At 40.7% G+C, this 22,799-nt stretch overlaps 1 protein-coding gene across 1 annotated transcript in view; it reads right to left on the bottom strand.

The window, feature by feature from the left end:
• MAST2 (microtubule associated serine/threonine kinase 2) overlaps positions 1–22,799 on the bottom strand; it is a 198,370-nt gene that overhangs the window by 13,569 nt on the left and 162,002 nt on the right. The window contains exons 15-26 of the mRNA XM_059821971.1: positions 19,706–19,838; positions 17,982–18,043; positions 17,244–17,329; positions 15,104–15,312; positions 13,576–13,714; positions 13,012–13,144; positions 11,475–11,640; positions 10,327–10,428; positions 8,600–8,722; positions 6,228–6,337; positions 2,325–2,479; positions 1,307–1,611 (exon numbers count right to left, since the gene is read on the bottom strand). Coding sequence (XP_059677954.1) covers positions 1,307–1,611; positions 2,325–2,479; positions 6,228–6,337; positions 8,600–8,722; positions 10,327–10,428; positions 11,475–11,640; positions 13,012–13,144; positions 13,576–13,714; positions 15,104–15,312; positions 17,244–17,329; positions 17,982–18,043; positions 19,706–19,838 — 1,723 coding nt within the window. The remainder of the gene's footprint in view (positions 1–1,306; positions 1,612–2,324; positions 2,480–6,227; positions 6,338–8,599; positions 8,723–10,326; positions 10,429–11,474; positions 11,641–13,011; positions 13,145–13,575; positions 13,715–15,103; positions 15,313–17,243; positions 17,330–17,981; positions 18,044–19,705; positions 19,839–22,799) is intronic.

Genomic DNA, 22,799 nt, shown 5'->3' with positions numbered 1-22,799 from the left:
CTCCTTCACTCCTACACCTTTTCCCATGTACAGTACATGATGGCAGCACCAGGCCTGTTCTGGGAGGATAAGCCATAGAGTGGAATGGGACAATTTTGCAGGAAATTTCACAGATTGCATTGCAGAAGAGGAATAATGACATGTGGGGATCTTTGGCTTTACTCTAGTCTGGAAGCCAATTTACTCTAAGGCATTTTCACATTCTGTTATCAATCCACCATCACATCTGCCCAGTGCTCTTCACCTTGTCCTTGTCCAGTCTTGCTCCCACTCTGACTCCTTGCTCAGTACCCCTTCCCTCTTCTTTCGCGCAATGCATCCACAATTGCTTTGCCTGGTTGCTCCCAGTTTCCCCCAGCAAATTGTTTATTTTCTTACCCAGTTAGTCCTTGTTCTTCAATGTTACAATCTAGTTCTTCCCCTAAATATGTCTTCCTTCACAAATATTATCTTGCCAACCTTCAGTTCAACTTCCTCATTCTCTTCCATTGGTCCAAATTTCCTTTTTTTCCTCCTTACTACTTCCCACCAGTTCCCAGCTCTGGCCTCTTCTGTACTCAGGAACAGGCAGCTTTGCCCTCTGCCTTGCCGGTGCCCTAAAAGGGGTAGGAGCTGGAGACACTCCAGCACCCAGAGACCAGCCCTGCATCCCAGCAGCCTAGGGATCGCAGGAAAGGTTCAGCTCAGCCCAGTGCTGGGGAATGGCCCCAGGATGGACAAAGCTTCTGAGAAGCCAAACACTGACTTCTAAGGCTCACTCTACTAAACCTAGGCTGCACTTTTTTAAGCCTGCAACTTGGCTACATTTCAGGATATTTGGCTGAGACAGCAAGTAGCATGTTCCTGACACAAACCCCACTCACCTAGCAAATTTCAAGTCTCTTCTCCAAACTAGAGCCTTTCAGATAAATAAAATCATAGGAAGCAGGGATCTTTTAGTATGGCTGAACACCCATATTCTCCAGCCCCAACTCAGCAGTGATCTGCTCTGACTAATGCTTAACATAATGCTGCCTCAGGTAGGCACCCAGTGGTTTTAAGTAGGCATAGATCGTATGGGTCTCAAGCATGAAAAGACCTTAATCAATCTGAAGTGAGGAGACTGAAACAAAAGATGTAATTTTGAAGAGATAAACCACCAGTGTTATTTTAAAGACAAGCACAGCCACATAACTATACTAAAACAACCACTTAGCATGAGATATTCATATCACTCGACATCCAAATCCACAGTTTTACAGAGTTAACATCTGCAAGCTAACGCGGCTTTCTTGGGGACCACAGCACCATCGCACTGACCACGTACCTGTCAGCGTTGAGGCACTGCTGACAGCCGTGGAGGGGGCGGTGGGTCCAGCATCACCTTCCAGCTGCAGCTCTTGCTCCACAGGCTGTTCTGGAATGGGCACCGGCAGCCCCTCCCGTGACTGCACAGTGGATAAGAGCATCCCCTCGGACTGCGGCCTTTTGAGAACAGTTCCCTCGTCCTCAGCGGAGATGGCAAAACGGGGCATATCAAGAAGCCCTGAGCAGCGTCGGCGGACCGTCAAGGGTGGGCTGGAGTCACTCTCTGTGTGTGAGGATTCAGACATAGACAAGCGCTTACGCAATCTAAGAGAGAAAACAAGACAGAGCCCCTCAGTTGAGTAAAGGGGATAATGAACTTTGAAGAGAGAATATAACACACAGACCGAATTCACACATCTGAAGCGGATTTAAGGTGAAGTTAGGAGACTGAGCTACATCATTAGGATTTAAAACAGCAAAGGCTTGGGGCATCACCTGAGTCTAGATTTCCAATATATTCCACTGTTAAGCTTTTAAGAAAGGAAGAAATAAAACCAAATTCATGGGCATTCATATATTTTACTGACATTTTTATTACAACACAAGATTTTTTTTGTTATTCTGAACTTTAGAAACTTTGGACTTTCCTAATGGTTTCTCTAATTTGTGACAAATAGTAAAAGTCTGACAACACCAGACTTTGGATTCATTGATGTTTAAGAAAAAACTGCTGTTGGTACATCTCCAACTTAACTAGCTTTTCCATAAATGAAAGCTTTACTTAAGGTTAGAATCCTTTTAATTTTATTCAAAGTATTTTCCACAAATTTAGGAGATGTTAGTACTTAATTAGATACATTTAAGCACTATATCACATTCATTTTCAGCTATTTATTCCACTCTTCAGGCTTCACCTCTGGAAATACATCACATGAAGCATTCCTGACCTAACACTGGTCATAGAAAGTTTTGGCACAGGTCGGTCTTTCTCAGATGCTACTATGAGAAACCAGAAGACTTAGTTTTACAGAACTTACATTTCAGGAGACCCAATCACCCAGCTGCGGTCTCGACTCTTCAAGCCGCCAAGGCTGTCCAGCCGGTCATCTTTTTCTTCACTCAGACTCCGTTTAGTTGGTGGCGGAGTCTTCCTCTCTTCATGGATGGAAAGACGTTCCATGCTGCTGTACACCTGCATATAGCAAAAGATCCTTCTGTACAGAGAAAACAAGCCTCTGTGGCCTTTTCTGATCAAGGGGCATAATCTCTTCTCAAAACGAAAGATATTTCCTGAAAGCATGAACCTGGCAACGTTCTTTGACTAAATAACACAGTGCAGATGTGACATGCTCAAAATGTGCTAGGGAGGAAAGGAAAAAAACAAGCTTCAGAAACATGAAACATGCTTTTCTGCAACGGCACCCAACACCTCTCTGAAAACAGCCCAGCACACCACAGAAATACTAAGACTTTTTGAAATTACTTGAGTTTTGTTCTTAACGATTCTCAAATATAAGAAGAGATATTGCTAAAGCAGGTTCCACATGTCTTGAAGGCTGGTATCTGGATCTTGAAATCTTACTACACAAATTCAATTCAGTGATAGGCATCACGCTCATGACCCCATTTCATTATCACCAGTCTATCAGCATTGCCCCAAGCTTATTTCAGAACAAAAAAGTCCTGCCCTCCTCAAGGAATCTACTATAATGCTGACAGCTTAATGAAAGTGCCTTTCTTGGTTTTACAGCAGTCTTTAAATAATTAAATGATTAAGCAAAAAAATCCATCCTTTTAAAACTACACTTGACTGTGGACCTAATTTACATAAGAAGAGATTAATGAAAATAATGTTATTAAAAATTCAGAGCATCAACAAGATAACTATTAATAAATCATATGGCTGAATTGTCAGACAAGAATTTCAAAATATAATGAGCCTTTTATGCCTCCCACATTACAAATGCTGTATAATTTTCCAGGTCTTAAAATAAATTCATTAAAAGTGAACTTTTTCTCTTTGTGGCAAAAACACTGAACCCTAAAGAAAAGCTTCAGTCTAACAGATGAATAATAGTCATGGTGAGAAAAGGCAGAAAAAAGAAACCTTTACATACTCATGAGAACTTTTTCAAAACCCCAACTAATTCTCCGGTCCAATTTTAAACATACTTTTGGTGATGCAAATCAGGAGCAACTCCATAAAATTAATGGTGACTGTTACTTAGCCACTGTAGCCCGGCTGAAGACAAAGAAGAATGAACTGGTGCTTCAAAACTGACTTCAGTAGTGGAAATCTGGAGGAACTGTCATGAAAAAAACTGAAACATCTTCAGAAGCCATAAGTAAAATACCTACTCCCATCTCATCAAGAAGAGGGAAGTACTGTTCATAGAGCGGGCTGACCTCAAAACCAGCATTTTTTCTCCCTTCTGCCCCTCTCCATACATACTTTATTTTATTCATGCTAACAGTGGAGTTGTACTACTTTGTAATGTCCGTAATCCCAGTTTTTTATTTCAGATCACCTGAGTAAGAATGAGACCTGCACGGACCTGAGTAAGGCATACTGAATCCAGAAAGCATGGCTAGAGGGGACCTCTTCAGGGTTTCCTGTCCATTTCCCCACCTCAAAGCAGAACCAGCTCTCTTGTAAACACCTGACAGATGTTTCTCCAACCTGTTCTTAAAAGCTGCCAGTGATGGAAATTCTACAAATTCCCCAGGCAACCCACACCAGTGCTGAATTATTGTTCAACATTGGAAACTTTTTCTTATCGTCTATCCTAAACCTCCTTTGTGCCCATGATTTCATGTCAGTTCTGTGTAGAACAGGAAGACCAATGTATCCTTTCCTTCTAGCAGTTATGTATTTGGAAACACATTAGGTTTTATGGTTGGTAGATCTCGGATCATTCTTGTTGCTTTCCTCTGGACCCTCTTTTACTAGTCCATGTGTATTTTAAAGAACATTGCCCAGAACACGACAGAGTACCCCAGCTAAGGCCTTCCTACTGCTAACCAGATGGAAAGGATTTCTTCATTTCACAGAATCACAGAATCATTAAGGTTGGAAAAGACCTTTAAGATTATCAAGTCCAACCATGAACCCACCCCCACCATGCCCACTAAACCATGTCCCACAGTGCCACGTCTACATGTTCCTTGAACACCTCCAGTGATGGTGACTCCAACACCTCCCTGGGCAGCCTCTTCCAATGCTTCACCACTCTCTCCGTAAAGAAATTTTTCCTAATGTCCAGTCTAAACCTCCCCTGACGCAACTTGAGGCCATTTCCTCTTGTCCTATCACTTGTCACTTGGGAGAAGAGACCAACACCCATCTCACTACAACCCCCTTTAGGTAGTTGTAGAGAGCGATGAGGTCTCCCCTCAGCCTCCTCTTCTCCAGACTGAACAACCCCAGCTCCCTCAGCTGATCCTCATAAGATTTGTGCTCCAGACCCCTCACCAGCTTCGTCACCCTTCTCTGGACACGCTCCAACAACTCAATGTCCTTTTTGTAGTGAGGGGCCCAAAACTGAACACAGTATTCTATGTTCAGCCTCACCAGTGCTGAGTACAGGGGCACGATCACCTCCCTACTCCTGCTGGCCACACTGTTTCTGATACAGGCCAGGATGCTCTTGGCCTTCTTGGCCACCTGGGCACACTGCCGGCTCATGTTCAGCAGCTGTCAACCAGCACCCCCAGGTCCTTTTCTGCTGGGCAGCTTTCCAGCCACTCGTCCCCAGGCCTGTAGTGTTGCATGGGGTGGTTGTGACCCAAGTGCAGGACCCGGCACTTGGCCTTATTAAACCTCATACAATTGACCTCGGCTCATCGATCCAGCCTGTCCAGATCCCTCTGCAGAGCCTTCCTACTCTCGACCAGATCAACACTCCCACTCAACTTGGCTTCGTCTGCAAACTTGCTGAGGGAGCACTCAATCTCCTCATCCAGATCATCGATAAAGATATTAAACAAGACCGGTCCCAAAACTGAGCCCTGGGGAATACCGCTTGTGACCGGCCACCAACTGGATTTCACCCCATTCACCACAACTCTCTGGGCTCGGCCATCCCGCCAGTTTTTTACCCAGCAAAGAGTGCACCTGTCTAAGCCTCGAGCCACCAGTTTCTCCAGGAGAATACTGTGGGTGACAGTGTCGAAGGCTTTACTAAAGTCCAGGTAGACAACATCCACAGCCTTTCCCTCATCCACTAGGTGGGTCACCTGGTCATAGAAGGAGATCAGGTTGGTCAAGCAGGACCTGCCTTTCATGAACCCGTGCTGGCTGGGCCTGATCCCTTGCCCAGCAGAATATTTGTGCTCGCCCAGTACGGTAACTGCCTTTCTACTTCAATAATTCGGCACATCTAACTCATGATGCACTACATGCCCAGATCTTTCTCTCTGAAACTTTTGCTCCTCAGGCTGTATTTGAGACAATGAACAGCAGAGGTGTAAACTTCACCTGTGCTTTTACTGCATGGGATCCCTTTGATTTTAGATCATTATTCCACAAGGTCAGAATCAATTTTCATCCTAATACCATCTTGTCACCTACTGGAAGACCCTTTTGAAATGACACTGTTCAAAGCAAATAAGCTTTGGACATTCCCTGTGTCAGCATACAAGTCATTAGTAAAAACATCAAACTGTATCAGATGCAGGAGAGACCTCTGCAGTACCCTGCATATTAGTGAAACATTAAGAAATACAAAAACTCATTCTCCAATTATTCTTGCACTCGCCTTCTAACAGGCCATAAACTGTCACAGAATAAACAACGTAGGCAGTTTTTTCCTTCCTCAGTGAATACTAAACACCATGCAACTCCCACATATCACCTGCATGATTAAAATCTACCCCATACGAAACAATGAAACTGTGTTCCTCTTTAGATTTTTTCTTTCAACAAGCTAGCATGCTCCTACCTTGCTAAACCTCGGCGAGCATGAGGAAAACTGCCGAATTTCCACGTGATCATCATCATTAGTGTCCTCCTCTTCTTCTGAATCCAGGTGTTGGTACCGCTCTGAACGGGCTGTGAACAAGACATGGCACATTTCATCAGTGCGGGGAGTGTTGGTAACTCTCACACCTCAAGCAGTGCATGCTTACCCACAAACAGTCGTTGCACTTGTCTACTTACAAAGAACTTTCATACACTATGAAGAGTATTCTCCTTAATATTGAAACATATGCAGCCAGTTTTGCTCATCCTGTACAATTAGCAGTGAAGAATACTTCCTTCCTACTGGATTTGTCTTACACCATCAGCTATATTATATTCTAAAAGCAGCTGATACGCAGCAGGTGTCTGATCCTGCAGACCCTTCGTGGTAGGGATATTTATTCCCTATGGCAAACAATCATATGGAAGGAAACATGGAAACAATTCACTGTCCCAATTTCCAATAAACAGCTTTATGATTGTACAAAGTCTGTCCCGCATACATACAAACAAGCCTTCTTCAAAAAACAAAAATATTTACCCCCAAAAAATATTACCTCTTCTCCCTCCTACAACTAGAAAAAGGATTAGATTTTGTGAAAGAAAATGGGCAAGCAGCCAACATGCAAAGCTATTTTTCAATGCAAAAATCCAAACTGCCTCCAAAGAGATTTTGTGCTTTGAGATTTGCAGTATAGGATTTCTAAGCCAGCCACATTGGATTTTGTGGGGCAGGCGTAAATAAGTTTGGCTACAGAAAGCTGATAGCTATACTGAGCCAAATTTGCTGCACTGTATCAGCCAGAAAGCTACTTTTGTAAATTCTAAAATTTTCTGCATTAGGGTTTATAACAGCAACGCCAACTCTTATCAGTGTCTATGTGAGATATTTCCTGATGTGAGAATTCCAGCCTTTATAAAGAACTCACATCAAAGTCACCCCGACAACCTGCTGAGCACGCCTGGGCACTTGGGGAGTTTGCCATCATTCCTACTTGACAGACCCAGTGATTTGCACCACTGAACATAACGTGGTGCTTTTACCCACCAGGATCCGCTCACAGCTGCTGTGCTGAGCCTCTCACTATCACTGACTCAATTCAGTGACCAGAGCTCAAGTTTCATCATCCATTAAGTCCAATTAGCAGCGGGAACACACTGCCACCTCTGTTTCTACATGTATGTTGTACCAATACAACCTCAATACATGCAAAACACACCTCTGCCCCAGCTGCACAGCTTGACTCAAATTGCTCTCTGCAGCGAGTACATGGAGATTTCTGCATGTCTCTCTCTCTCCATCCTACCTCTCCACCCAACCTCTAACCTGAAAGCCTCTTCCCCAAACTGGGAGTGCATTATTTAAATAGGATCGCTGCTTTTGCAGTGTGGCAGCCAAGGGGTTAGAGGCAGGCGGCTCTCTCCCTCCCTTCACCCTGAGCAAAGCGCGGGAGCGGAGCGAAAATGTGCTTCATACTGAGTCAGCGAGTCTCATGGCCTTGGGAAGAGATTCCATTGAAGCAGGGCAGAAATTTCCATAGCTCAGGAAACTGAAATAGCCCAGTGTCATCCTGTGCTGCAGCTGGAGTGGGGGAAAGAACCTCCTGACCAGTGACAAGCCCAAGTCCTTTCCACCTGCCTAGCTCCCCAAGTCAAATGAGAAAAGCTAGGGAGCAGAAGCTATGGGGACAGAGACCTCTCCATCCCTCACATGACACTCCTCCCTCCTCTCCCAAGAGCACCGACTCTGTCTGGTGCTTATCTGGAAATACCAGGAATCTTACATAGCACTGATACCATGGCAGTTCCCAGACATTTATACACACCAGACAGGCACTTCACTTTCATATCTCATCAGAATTAACAATACTAAAATAAGGTGATACACTTGCAGTGAAAATAATTTACTTTAAACCTCTAAAGAATTTTCCCTACATACTTGTCTTCAAGATTTGGGTTTTGTTTGTTTTTTTTAAAAAACATTCATTGGCTGAAAATGGTCACTAGGGAAAGATAATGTTGCGCAAAAACTCATGGAAGTCAGATATACCAAATGCTTTGGAAGTGTTGTAATAAACGCAGCGTAACAACTGCAGCACCTCTCACTGCAGGGCAATGGCTGGCAGGACCACAGGCATGAGTGAAAGGCCAAGTGACTTCAGCAGCAACATTTTTTCATTTAAAATTCATCTGCTTTCAAAGAAACCTTACTTGGCATTCAACAGAAACTTTTTAAAGCAATTTCCATCAAGTGTTTTATTCAATTTCTAACAATGACTTTTCTCTAACAATTTCAAAAATGAAATATACACAAAAAATATGATGCCGTTTAGGCTGAATCTTTAGTCTTACTGTCAAAATAGCTTGTGTCATCCTCAGATTCCAACTGTGGGATGAATTCAGCTTTCTGCCGAAGTAATCCGTTCCAGTCCAAATCTTTAAAGAACCGATGCTGTTTCACTTCAAAGGCACTACCTGAAATAAGCATCTTTTATTGCAGAGTATTTCTTTCAGCATTTGCGTAACAAGAAAAACAAACCCTAAAAATATCAAGAGCCTGAAAGAATGTACCCGAGTACATTTAAGTCACACATTTTCCAGGAATTTTGAGAAACAACTTATCCTTTTACCAAAGTGGTGATACAGGACAAAATCTGAACAAGATTTCCTCCTTCCCACCTCCTCTTCCTATTTAATGACAACACATGACTGAACTGGCTGGAAGACAGCATCTGCTGTTACATGCCACAGCAAGTTGCAAGATTAAGAACTAATTAACATCTTAATTTAAAATTTCCAAACTCTAAATACCATCTTGATCATAGCTAAATAAAGAGAACAAACTCAGAAAGGTACTTAGCATGTGCATGGCTCCACTCTCATGAATAAACTCATCCATGTGCTTAAAACAAGGCAGGGGCTTACATATCTTCCCGAATTAGTATCTTTTTGTTATTAACCTCAGAAGCTTGGGTACCCAGAAGGAAAAACTAAGGATTATCTGTCTACTAGTATATGCATATTTTTTTTAAAATGAAATTAATATTCATAAAAGATGCTACTGTCTTTTTCAAAAAGAGAATAACAGAGGAAAAGAGATAAAACGTTTGCTGAGTGCCAGTGGCACTACGAGATGCCAAGTGGAAAAGCAGTCTCAGCATTACAGGTATATAAGAAATCAAAAAAATCAGTCCATCAACTCATTTTATAAGGCAAGAAACTCTACATCTTTTCCATGACAGCAACAGCTTTCAAGTACATGGATTTGAAGTAAAAAAGAACATGTGAAAACCATCTGATATCGTTATTAATTCATGATCTATTCATCACCCTTGTGTGCACATGTGTTAAGTCTGCTGAATACATGTGCCTTTTGGAATTGTTATATATATACATTTTTATTTTATCCTTAAAGTGTAGTATCCAATTGAAAATCCAAAATTAAATCAAATAAATCAAATCAATGAAACAGACCACTTGTGCTGTGAAGCCAAGTGTTGCACAAATGATTTTAAAACAAGAGCATAGCTAGAAATTATTTATGGTTATTTACTATCAGGAAATGAGAAGTGTTGACTTGTAAAACTTTAAATCTGACATTATAATACAGAAAGATTGACATACACATCTGACTTTGCCAAAGAGACTTTGTTGTATGTTTGGAGAATTCTACAGGCCTCTAGGAATGGGAAAGTTTTCATTTATTTTATTTTATTACACCCAGGAGTTCACATCCATGTAGGGGATTAAGCCCCTAGTCAAAGAGAACTTCAAAGAAATCTGTTCAAATGGAGACACAACCCTCAATCCTTTAATGGAACAGCACAAATTTGAGAAGTTATGCTGCCAAGCTGACAATGCTCCTTTCTTGTTTCCCAAACAAGACAGTCATATCTGTCTGACTCATGTACAATCTACACTAATTCTCAGAGCTTCATCACACAGGATTCATTGAACCCAGTATAAACTGTTTCCCAGCTCTACATGAGTATTTTTCAACATAGGTGGGTGTGCATCACTGGCAAGGTAGCTTATTTTCCTGCTCCTGGCTAGTACTTTCCTATGCACAAGGTTCCTACCTGTTCCCATTCTTTCCAGAGGATTTTGGCGGAGAAGCTTAGAAATGAGGTCCTGGGCATCTGGTGGCAGCGCATCATCACCTTCTGGCCAGGCAATTTCATCTGGGGACACAAAGAGACCTGACATTTTCTACCAGCTTCACAACCAATTTGAATAACCATTCACATTCCTATACTGTAAAATGCACCGTTCAGTACTGCCCCAGAATCGTAAATACCTTGTATTCAGCAGCTTGCATACTTAATATAATTCAAGCATTGACATTTTCCAAAATGCATAAAATTCAGCATCAGCTAAAGCTGCTGTCAATCCAAGCAGTGCTTGTGGAGAAAAAAAGCATTAAGAACTCTATTAATAAAGTATGAAATGGGACTTCCACAACAATCCATAAACAATGACACTGACAATACTGCAGCTGTATCTCGTGCCTGCACATTCCACGCTTGTTATTACTTGGAACAGAGAGAACAATTCACAGGTAACAATTTCATGCATCATATTTAGTTCTTTGCTGAAATTTGCTTTTTACAAAGCACATTTGCCAAGTCTGTTAAAAATTTACTGTTTCAGAAAGCATTCCCAATAGGAAATGTTTTCACTGGGATAGTCACTGAGAGAACACAAAGCAATTGTTTGTCCAACTCCAAGCAGAAGATAGGTTTAAAAAGCCACAAGACATGAAGGTACTGAGTACAACAGCTTCAATGTGTCTTGCTTAGAATTTCCTTTTTTTTTTCATTTATACAACAATTACTAGCTGACTGACATTTGCACCTACAGAAGCAATAACCAAAATCAGGCTGAATTAAACCAGCTGGCGGCTGCTCCTTTCATATTCTCCATCACTTCAGTTAAAACACAGAACAGAAAAATCCCCAAATATGTTTCCCCAATCCCACAAGGATTTGCATGACTCCCACACCATGCACAAGGACAGAAATATCTAGCAAGATCTTAAGAAATCAACAACTTTCGACAGCTGGAATCAGATGGATGCTACTTTGACACAGAAAAATAAATATTTTAAAACTAAAACCCATTATTTTATACCTAGTCTTTCCTGACTAAACTGTGGATCCTCAATATTCTCAAGGTTTTACTTCACAGCACACTTTGAAATCCCTTCAGAACCAGAACAGAAACATACCACTGATCACTTGTCCAAACAGCTCTTCAGGTGTGTCCCCAAAGAAAGGAACGCAGCCGACTAGAAACTCGTACAAGATAACTCCCATGGCCCACCAGTCCACGGGCTTCCCATAGCCCTGGCGCAGGATCACTTCTGGTGCAATGTATTCTGGAGTCCCGCAGACCTCAAAAGAAACACACAAGCAAGCAATAAACCTACAAATTGCCAAATTCACATCAAAGCTTATTTTTGTCCTTTTTTTTTTCTCTTCCCCCTCAGAGCTTCACAAGGAAGTTATAAATGTTTTGTCATTAGCCACTTTATGCTGTGAACTACTTCCACGGAGCAAGAGTTTATATATGAGGAACACATTACCTGCACAGAAATGATATCACATACTGTGAAATGTTCCTAGTGTGGACTTGCCAGCTAAGTAGTTCTTTGGTGCACGTATAGTAAAGCATATGGGAAAAATGCATTTTCTGTGTGTATAGGTCTGTCTGCTTGATGGATGTCTACTGGCACAGCTACAGCTATCAGGAACTGAGTTTTGACAAACCTCTCACATCTCTGTGCTAGCAGAATTTGTTTCACAGATGCAGAATTAGCAGCACGGCACGATTACACTTCAGCATTTAAATTTGGGAGGTACAGTTGGCACAGACAATGGCTAAGGAAATCACATTGGAAGATCTAAGTTGCCTTGGGCTTAGAAGCAGCAACAACAACAAAATCACTGTAAAAAATACAACACTGCAAAGTGCAAGACCGTGATCTAGTGACCAAAGAGAGTTCCTGCTAGAAAAAACATCGTTACTCAGAAGCAAAGGAAGACAATACCACAGGATGGTTTTGAATTAACACTTGGCACAGCTAAAAAAGAAAATTCAGCTGCGATCGTAGGTATTTTCAGAAGAGGGAAGGTTTTTTTTAATCCCATTATACAAGGCACTGTTGAGCCTGCATCCAGAACAGTATAGTTCCTCTCAACTATGCCCAGGAAATATCAGCTCAAGCTGAAAGAGGTGCATGGAAGAGCTATTCATTCATCAAAAGAAAATCTATCTTGTCATCTGGAAGAACTTAGCTGGTTAAGCCTGGCAAAATGAAGGCTAAGGAGAAAAATGACCCTAAGTAAATATCATGGGGACAAAAATCAATGTTTAAGCCATCAAACAAAATTACAAGAAGAAACACACAGGAACTTGCCATGAACTTTCTAAGCACCAGAAGGGGGAGACCGTGGAACAGTCTTCCAGCAAAATCCATGTTATATCCCTAAACCAACTTCTGTTCACACCTGCACTGCTGCCTGGGCCACACTTTAAATATCCTAAACTAAGAGCTGAAGTGCATCACCTCAAAACAAGAAGCTGAAATAACAAAGAATACCAATTTATGCACAAACATGAGAATGGACTTATATCTTTTCCTCCCATTCTACAACGCACAGCACAGTGTTGAGGCAGAGAAGGAGTGCTACAAACTCCGATTCTATCCCAGGACAGAACCCTGCATCTGATCCCACATCAACAGACAAAATTTTTCAGCCTACCTGCTTGTCCAGGAATTCCCTGGTATCCTTCTCAATGTGTCCCTCGTAGAGATTAGTTGTAAGACTCATTAACCCAATTTTAGACAGTCCAAAGTCTGTTAGTTTAATGTGACCCATGGAAGTTATCAGGAGACTAGAAGAAAGAGAAGCAGCAAAATAATCCAACATTCAATTAATTGTTTCCCAAAAGCAATTTAAAAAAGAAGAACACAAGATAATGCTAAGCAAGTTCTCAGTGTTATGTTCCCATCAAACACCTAGAAGGAACCTCCTATGCAACTGAGTATCACAGAGCAGCCAAGGCAACCAGAAATCAAACTATTTTCTGCCATAATTTCATCAGTGCTGCAACAGCTTTGAGATAATATCTGAAGATGTTCTTCCCATCCTTTCTCAGTGTCTATCTAGTTCTACATCAGCAGCAAGAGACTCCATAAAACCTCCTACATGTCAGATACCATTGAAGATATCTACTGTCTCTAGCCCCCATGTCCTCTTGCCTATGGAGAAAGCCCCTGAAGAACGGGCTCTCTCCCTCCAGCTTCTGAAAAGCTAAAGACTTACTTATCAGGTTTTAGGTCACGGTGAACAATCCCATAATTGTGTAGGTACTCCAATGCCAGAACAGTCTCGGCAAAATACATCCTTGCCATATCAACAGGTAGGGCACCAATGTTCTTGAGAAGTGTAGCACAATCACCCCCTAGAAAAAAAGTTGCAAATATGGCACAGCGAAATGTCAAATATCAGTAAGAAAGAACAGCTACGGGTCTACAATACTAGATTAGAGTAAGTTTCCTAAAGGCTATCTCTCTCAACCCTGTGGGCCTGACTTCTAAATCTCTCTCTACACTCCGTCGCGAGCTTCAAATAAATATTAAAATCTTATGAAAATTGAGATCCATGTATGTTGGGCATGCTTGCTCAAGAACTGTACAGATGCTGTTTCCAAACCGTAAGCAAGCCTTGAAGAAAGAGCAGTTCATGACTGTTTGGCCTCTCTGTAAATTTCTTTGCTTTCCACCACTGAGACACACGCTACTTCTGATATACAACCTTATTAAAATAGTAAGTAAACACCTCTACAACTACTAACTGGCTCTCCCTACACATGGAGAGGCAGCCATGGCTTTGGATACAGAGGTAGTTATGAAAATAAGTCTGTGGGACCCTGATTTGAGCTTCTTAAGGAACACTGGCGACACATGTCATTTGACCTTCATCTCTACTTGCAAATAGGAATTAATATTAAAATTTGTTATGTCAATACATCTGTTTTCATTCCACTAATTTATCTGAAAGAGCACTGATACAGTAACTATAAGCTTACTTCTCATAAACATTCAGCCAAGCAAGCCAGGCATAACAAATTAATCCTATCCACCAGTGGAAATACAGTGCTTACAATAAGATACAGTGATAAAATAAAATCAAATAATATTCCAAAGAATAAGCAAAACAAACAAAAAAAAGCCCAGCATAAAACAGCACTGTATTTTAAAAAAGGCTGCTAAAGAACAAAGACTGTCTTGCTGGGTGATGTTTCTTAACTGTCTTTTTCTAACTGTAAGGCCAAGCAAACGTGCTATGGATCTAGCTATGCCATCCCATAGGAGAGCGGGAGGATCTCTTTCCAATGAGGACTGGAAAGTTCATGCTGACTTCTGACCCAAGCATTTTTCTACATATGGCTTTATGTTTCCTCAGCTCCACTGCAATCATGTTGTATTAGTCACAGGGATTCACAAATGGAGTATCTCCTTACGCTAAACAGTACTAGCGGTAGAATGACTCATTTCTTCGGCTCAGCCCAAGCAGTCCATACACTTCTCCGTAAAAGGGCATCACGACCTCCCCTGCGACTGCAGGGCTGACTGAGCTCACTTTCCATGAAGAAAGAACTAGCACACACATGAGATGGTCTTCCCGTTTATTGTGTTCAGAGCAGTGCACTGTCCAGTCTTACACCCAAAAGTACACATCTTATAAATCACTCGGAAATGTCATCCTTTACGAGGAGACACACTGCATACACACTACATGTCCATCCTATCTAAGGTCCCTTTGCAGCTGTAGATAATGACAACCATACCTTCCACATACTCCATAACCATGCACAGGTGGCGCTTGGTCTCAAAGGAGCAGAACATGCTGACCACAAAGGGGTTCTCAGCAAATGTCAAGATATCTCTCTCCACAAAAGCCTGCTGGATCTGGTTTCTCAAAATTAGGTTCTGTTTGTTGATCTTCTTCATGGCAAAACGTTGACGGGTGGTCTTGTGTCGCACCAAATACACCGCTCTAGAAAACCACATACCAAGAGGAAAAGTTCCATTTTCAGTTCAAACTGTTTTGTTGGTTTTTTTAAAAAAACGTGATGGTAACTGTTTTGGGTGGGTCCTGATAGACTTATCTGTGACTCCATAAAATCCCATCTCAGTGCTAAGCTCCCCTGGAAAAGAAGGAACCCCATGATGCTTCCTTCCAAAAGCTACTCTGTCTTCTTGAATTAAGCAGCGTTGTTGCTGATGTGACTAACAAGGAGGTATTTCAGACACAAATGTCACAAACTTCCTTAAGCATCATTGCAGAGAGTCATGTATTTTTCAACACTACAGTCACCATTTCACTTAAAAAATTGTCCAAAATGTATGGAATCTGCACGATTTCTTTCCAAGCTCCATAAAATTAATATGTCACCAGGGAGCTCCGTCAGTAAAGTATCTCTTACATTTCTATCATTTGCAGATCATTAGATTCCTGTACATTAATAATACAGTTTGCAAATAAAATTTTCATCCAGTTTGCCTGCCTTATTGAATCAGTATTTGTTTCCTTTTCTCTGGAGTATATTACATTTAACATGGTATTGTGCCTCACCAGCAGCTGACTATAAAATACACCCAGTATAAAGAAAGATACGAGTAACAGCAAAACTACCACCTCTCTCTCCCATTTTCACAAAGTTACGTTTAAAACATGGGGCCTGTGCAGAAATATGACTGAAAATGTTCAAAATCTTTTGTCTAACAATGTGCCTCTTTGACCTGCTCCATTGTGTCTTCACTGACTAAAAAATATGCTTACACTTTTTCCACATATAATTTTTAAAAAGTGAGTTACCGTGAACTAAGCACCCACTTCAACTAAACACTCAAGCACGTGCTCAGGTTTTGCTGTTATGACCTACTGAATATCACTGCTTTTCAGTTACAACCTAATGACTATCACTGGTAAGGATTTACAAACTGCAGAGTCAGGAACCATCTTTAAAATTCTGGATAGGTTTGTATGAGCGGTTAAAATTTTAACCAACCAACTTCATTCTGGATTCTTCAATGGATAATAAAATCTAATAGCATTTTTACTGTATTACTTCTCACAGTAGATTTGCCCCGATGTAATTTTAGCATCTCTTTTAGTATTTCAAGCGCTTACAAACAGCCACAGTTACATACATAATCTGAATACATGGAAGAATGGAAAAGCATAAACTATTTCTCCCTCAATATTCTTGCTGTTTCAATAACATTTGCAACTACAGCATTTCACCCTCACTCACTTAGCCTTTAAACAAACACAAATCGCAGGACTTAACCAGACAGCATGAAAGGAAATACAGACTAACTTGTTAAGCAATAAGGAAATGGGTGCAAAATAATTTTCTCAGAGTCATGGAACTGCATTTTTTTACTATCTCACAGTAAACGAAGTGACAATATCTTCCCTAGAGACAATGTTTAGGGAAAATGTTTTTGTCATCTCAAGCTAAGGTACCAAAGTATCTATATTTTACCTATCTACCATAAAGAAATGGTGCAGAATTAGTTACTGGAAAAACAGGCTTGAGGTCACAGCTAGGAAGGGCTTCAGAAAACTTGCACCACAGAGGGATTAGGAATACCATATTCTGAAAGCTTTAATGTAGGGCAACTAATTTTCCTGAGCTGGAAGCTGTGTGTCAGTTCAGCGCCATGTAGGGACTTCACAGCCAGGAACTACGTCCATGTACAGGGGCTATTGTCTAAGAAACCCCGAGATCGTTTAAGAAATGGCATCTCCCAGAAGAATGCAGAAGGCGTCACAAGTGTGGAACCTCTGTAAGACCCAAGCAAAATTCATTTACGTTTTGGACCCAACAAAAACCAGTCAGTCGCCAGACTTTGCTATAACCCTTCCCTGGGTAGGACAATAATAGTATTTTCTTCTAAAGCAAAGTCTAAAAGCCTTACCCATAAGCACCATTACTGATCAGTTTAATAGTTTCAAACTCTTCTTCAGATGGAGTTTTCTTTGACTGGACAGAGGCCCCACGGCTCTGGGGAAAGAAGACAAGAAAAACGGAAATCAGGAGCAGGAATGACTTCATTCCACATGTCACTTTTTTGTCCTTTTCTTCTTTAAGCAGCATTCACCCAAACTCAATCCATTTCTAAACCACTGGAGTCCTCAGCTTGAGGGTAATAGTCTGTATCACTAGGACCCTTGCAGATTCCCTCCACAATTATTAGCAGAATCAGCGGACTGTAAGTTTCAGGCCTTTCCACAACATCACAATTTTAAAATACCAATAAACTAAACAACTAAGGATTTTTGAAACCTAGGGAGTTATATAACTAAATTTTTCCAACAGTCTGTTACTAAAGCCAAGTCTCTTCAATACCCGTCACATTTTACAAGTGCAGATATGACGAATTTCTCCAGATGATTTTTGTTTGCAACTCTAAAAAAAAAAAATCAACAAAACCTGATGATAATGCCTGTTTGCAACTTTTAAGCATTCTATCACCACAGTATAGAGATTTCCACATTTTTATGAGTGCATACTCTAGTTTTAACATGAGCGTTTAAATGTCAGCACTTTTTTTTTAAATTAAAATTACTCTGCATTATAATTAAGTCTTTACTGTAGACTACTTCTTTCCAGAGACAAAAAAGCGCTAGACAGAGTGAGTGTATTACTGCTTTACCTCGACTGAATCATCTGTCTCAGGAGTGTCTGGGCTGTCATAGCTATTCAGTTGGGCCATTTCTGAAAAGAAAGAGGAAAGATTACTCCTAATGATCTCAATCAAACACTGTTCTCTTTGTTTATACAAGACAAACAGGATTTTAAGAGGTGCTTGTAGATGACGAAGGACATTCTTCCCCTTTGTAGAAAGTCACCCCAATTATACAGTGATAACCTTTAACATCTCAGCTGTAGGCAGTATTTTATATAAAAATGAATATAATTAATTGTTCTAATTTCAGCCTGACTTATTCTAGGCGGTTTCTATAATAAGTAAAAGCAATAAATGCAAATCTGGGGAAACCACGAGCTAGTTAATACTAAAACCTATTCTATGCATGTATGTCTGCATATAGCCTAGTGGCACAGCTGTACTCCAGAAAAGAAAAAGCATTACATTTCAAACAACCTCCCTCCATGAAATGTGTCTGATTCTGCAAAATTCTGAGCAGCAGCAGCAGCAGCAAACTGGGAGAAAGTCAGTTAGTTTAGGCTACTCAGCTGTCTTAGGAGATGCTATAAACTTTGCAAAACCAAATCCTACATTAACTACTAGTCTCTGCACAGACATCATTGACATTTCTGGGTGCCCTCCTTACAGAAAGGAAATAAGGCACTTTGACATCTCCGCACATTTCTAAAGAAAATTTTACTTTAGTAAGGGGAATTAGTGATGGAAAGGTTCTCTCCCATGACAGGGATCAAAGGAAATTTCCCTTTAATGTCAGATTTCAACAAATGCTATTAAATTGCATTTAGCAATCTTTGGTAGAAATTTTCCCAAAGAGCTCTTCACTTGAAGTCAACCTGTCACTGTCATTCTGGTAAACACCGTAGAAATTAAACTAGTCCTATCCAGACTACTAATTTATGCTAAAATTATGCTCTCCTGAGAAAACAAAAAGTACGGTTCAATTGCTGAAACATTCTGCAGTAACCTTCAGTCTCTGCCACACTTTCTATTGTTGCTGAGCAAGCCGTGCATGCTCCTAAAACTTGTCATAGGAGAAGAGATTCAGCTAGCAAAGTGCCAGGCAGAAGTATTAACTCACAAATTCCAAAGTTAGGATCTTCTGGGCCTCTGTACATTCACAGCATATTCAATTTACCATATGCAATTCTGGCACCTAGCAGAAAAGCTGTTACTGTCTTCTAAAGCATCACTCCCTTTGGTTTCGCTGCTATGCAAGATGTAAAAATACAATCTCATCTTCACCTAAAAATTCCTACTAGTGCTGGTTTCTCATGGAAAATCACAACAAATACACTTTTCCCAGAAAGGACAACAAAGTGGAATGACAGGATGCTTTCCAACCAGGCCACCAGCAGGCAGGCAGACCAGAAAAATAACGGGTAAATTTACTTTTACCGTCTAACAGCAAAGAGAAAACAGTTAAATCACAAAGCCATTTTGTAACATTGTTTCAGCTATAATACAGGGAGACATTATTAACATCATAAGTAAAGAACTGTCACCGTTGATGTGTGATCCTCACCCCAGCAACACTCCTTTGAGACATGGGGCTGGAAAGGACAGTCTAGAATTTGACAGCAAACAAGAAAATAAGGAAAAATGGCCTAGAAATTAAACCAATAAAATAAAAGCCTCCTTCAGCTATATAGTGACCAGGAGATCTGGTTATTCTTTCAGCAGTTTGAAAAGTACAAAACAAGAGTTCTCACCCTCCAGGGGATCCCTGGTGAGTCCCAGCTGGCTGATAATATAACGAGGAATGTCACATTTAATTCCTTGCCCTTCCTTGGCATGGCCTTCTGCAGCTTCTAACAAATGGTAGAACTCTTCAGGATCGAACTCCTACAGCAAGGTGGTGAGAGAGACAGGGAAAGGCAAATGATTCAGCTTTACAATTACAAAAGGTTTCTCCCCCATACAGGAGATTCCTCAGAAACATCCAAAGTTAATTCTGGGCTCAGCAGTGATGCAAAATATTTGCAGTTACAACAAGCATGTCAATGCATTCCACGCTGCTCTGCAAAAATGACAGACATTTACAGCCTGCTGGATGTCCACTGGCTTAGATCTGCAAATCAAAACAGGACATGGACTGTAGGGACTTTTTGTGAATGAAAACCAGACTATCGGATAATACAGTCATGATAATGTAAGCATCAATGTGGACACACCTCCCGGTTTTGTCACATTGAGATGTGCCAGGGAAAGGTCTGTGATGACTGAGGTGCCTTCTTCTGCCACCTCCATCTGACAGGTGAGATAAGCCAATATAAACCTCTGCTTTCAAATGTCACTTCTGATCAAATCATACACCCACCCAATTCTGTAACTGTCCCAACCTTCGCAATTGCTAATAAAATTATTAACAAAACAATAATTGCTATTTTATGAGCAGAGAAGATTTCACTTTCTATATAAGAAATACTGCTGCAGTATTTCTAGTACTATACAGTACAGGATCATCTTATCGACTCAGTTTTGGTGTATGTGATCTCTAAAGCAAGAAAAGGTTCTAAGAAGGTGTGATTTCTTTTACTAGACTAACAGATACAGTTGGAAATAAAAGACAAGGTTTTGGCGGCAGGAGCACTCTACTTAGAAACAAGTTCACTAGTTAACTCTAACTCTCCCCTACAAACCTCGTAATTCACCAGCAATAAGCAGCTTTGCCAAGACTCTCTAAAAATTTTCTAGTGAGATGGGAGGATAAAAGGGGAAGAGTTACAGCATACAGCTGTGAGGGCATCAGAAGAGAACTGACATGAGTGTGCTCAGCAGCATAAGAGAAAAGAGAGCACAGAACTGCAAACAGGAAAAGCAAATACGATGATGTAAAGATATTTGAATGGTTAGCGGAACAGAGGAAAGATGCACTTTTTATTGATTTCAACAATCCAAGCATCTAAGCAATGCTGCTTAGATACATGCTGTCACCAAGGACAGCAACAACGCAAGAAAGTAAGTTACTTCCTAACTCTTCTGGAAAAGGATTCATCAGCTACCTCAGAACTGGCAGAGGGCAGGAGCCAGGCCAGAGAGGACCACGGGAGCAAGATGGTCAACGGTACTGCACTACTGAAAGGGAAGGTGGAGTCAAGGAAGGACTCTTCAAGATACAGCTGTAGGTCGTTTATTGGTGAGTGAAGGACAGAAGAAAAAAAAGTCTGGTGACCAAAAATTCAAACATACAAAAAATTAAGAAATTAAACAAATTCCAATTCTGTCTTCTTTTTAGTAGATTTATTTAATCATCTGAATACAGTTTTACTTAAATAGGGAAGAATGATCCCTACTAAGCAGAGGCAAATTTTATTGAAAAATAATCTGAAAAATGAATAAATTACATACTTTTCCCCAAAAGATGGTTTCAGTGATGCACAAAACACATTATTATTTTCTTGAAGCCCCAGAGACTCAGTCCGTAAATAAGCATTTCACAGTCCAACTGGTAATACAAAGACTGAAGTCAAATAACTGAAGTTTAAAATACGTAAATGCCTTCACCCCCATTAAAATAATCACAACCATCACAACCACTATCTATATGGTCAGTTACTTCATATACAAGGAAGAAGTAAGAATGAGCTGTGTTACTAAAGTAAAAATTAATATTAAATCTTAGAATATTTGTCTATAAATTCACAAACAATGAAGCTAGAGGTTAAATTACAAAAAAATACGTTAAAAAAAAGAAAAGAAATTTAGTTCTCAAGCTATTTAAATGGTAGACTATCCATTGCTATATTTCTTGTTCTTTTAAGGATAAAAGGGACATTAATACTGAAGTCTTCATGTCAGCAGAATAAAACATGTATATGGAAAAAATTGCTAGAAAGGCAATCAGGTTAAATAAACAGAAAAGACTAATATACAAATATTATTTTTATGTTTTGAAGTCTAGCCACTTCATTGTCAAGGTTGTCACTACATGCTTTGGCGTTCATTACTCAAATCTCAATGATTTTACGGCTTCCACCTGCTCCCACTCACTTTCCAGAACATCAGGTGCTGAAGACAGTGAAGGAACCTGGAGACCTGCTGATTTGCAGCTAAAAGCTGGCTTGAGTTTGGATCTGCTTGCAGGTATAGAGATAGGTTCACAAAACTTACTGAGGTTTCATGCCTTCCTAGATGAGTACACTACTCCTACATTAGTAGAGTGTACACAAGCATAAATGACAATGGTGAACACAGCAAATACAAACACAATAAGCTTAAATTTAGTTGCTTTCTTCATTGTCTTCACTTCCAAAGGATACTTTGAATAAGTCCTAGATAATTGGATAACTCCAAGATAATTGGAGTCACAAAACTCCTCTACAATCACAAAAATAGTTTTGAAAGCCGAAGAATCCCAGCCTGAATGGAGTCGTGTCCAGAATTTTCAACGTAATCTAGTGGAGACTTCTTGAGTAAGTAAGTGTAGGCAGAAATAGTGTGGCCAGCAGGAATAGGGAGGTGATCGTGCCCCTGTACTCAGCACTGGTGAGGCTGAACATCGAATACTGTGTTCAGTTTTGGGCCCCTCACTACAAAAAGGACATTGAGTTGCTGGAGCGTGTCCAGAGAAGGGTGACGAAGCTGGTGAGGGGTCTGGAGCACAAATCTTATGAGGATCAGCTGAGGGAACTGGGGTTGTTCAGTCTAGAGAAGAGGAGGCTCGGGGGACCTTATCTCTCTCTGCAACTACCTGAAAAGGGGTTGTGGTGAGATGGATGTTGGTCTCTTCTCCCAAGTGACAAGTGATAGGACAAGAGGAAATGGCCTCAAGTTGCGTCAGGGGAGGTTTAGACTGGATATTAG

The sequence above is a fragment of the Gavia stellata genome, chromosome 10 (assembly GCF_030936135.1).
Source record: "Gavia stellata isolate bGavSte3 chromosome 10, bGavSte3.hap2, whole genome shotgun sequence".
NCBI lineage: Eukaryota > Metazoa > Chordata > Aves > Gaviiformes > Gaviidae > Gavia > Gavia stellata.
Note: the sequence above shows the minus strand (reverse complement) of the source record. Positions and strands in the feature narration are given on the sequence as shown.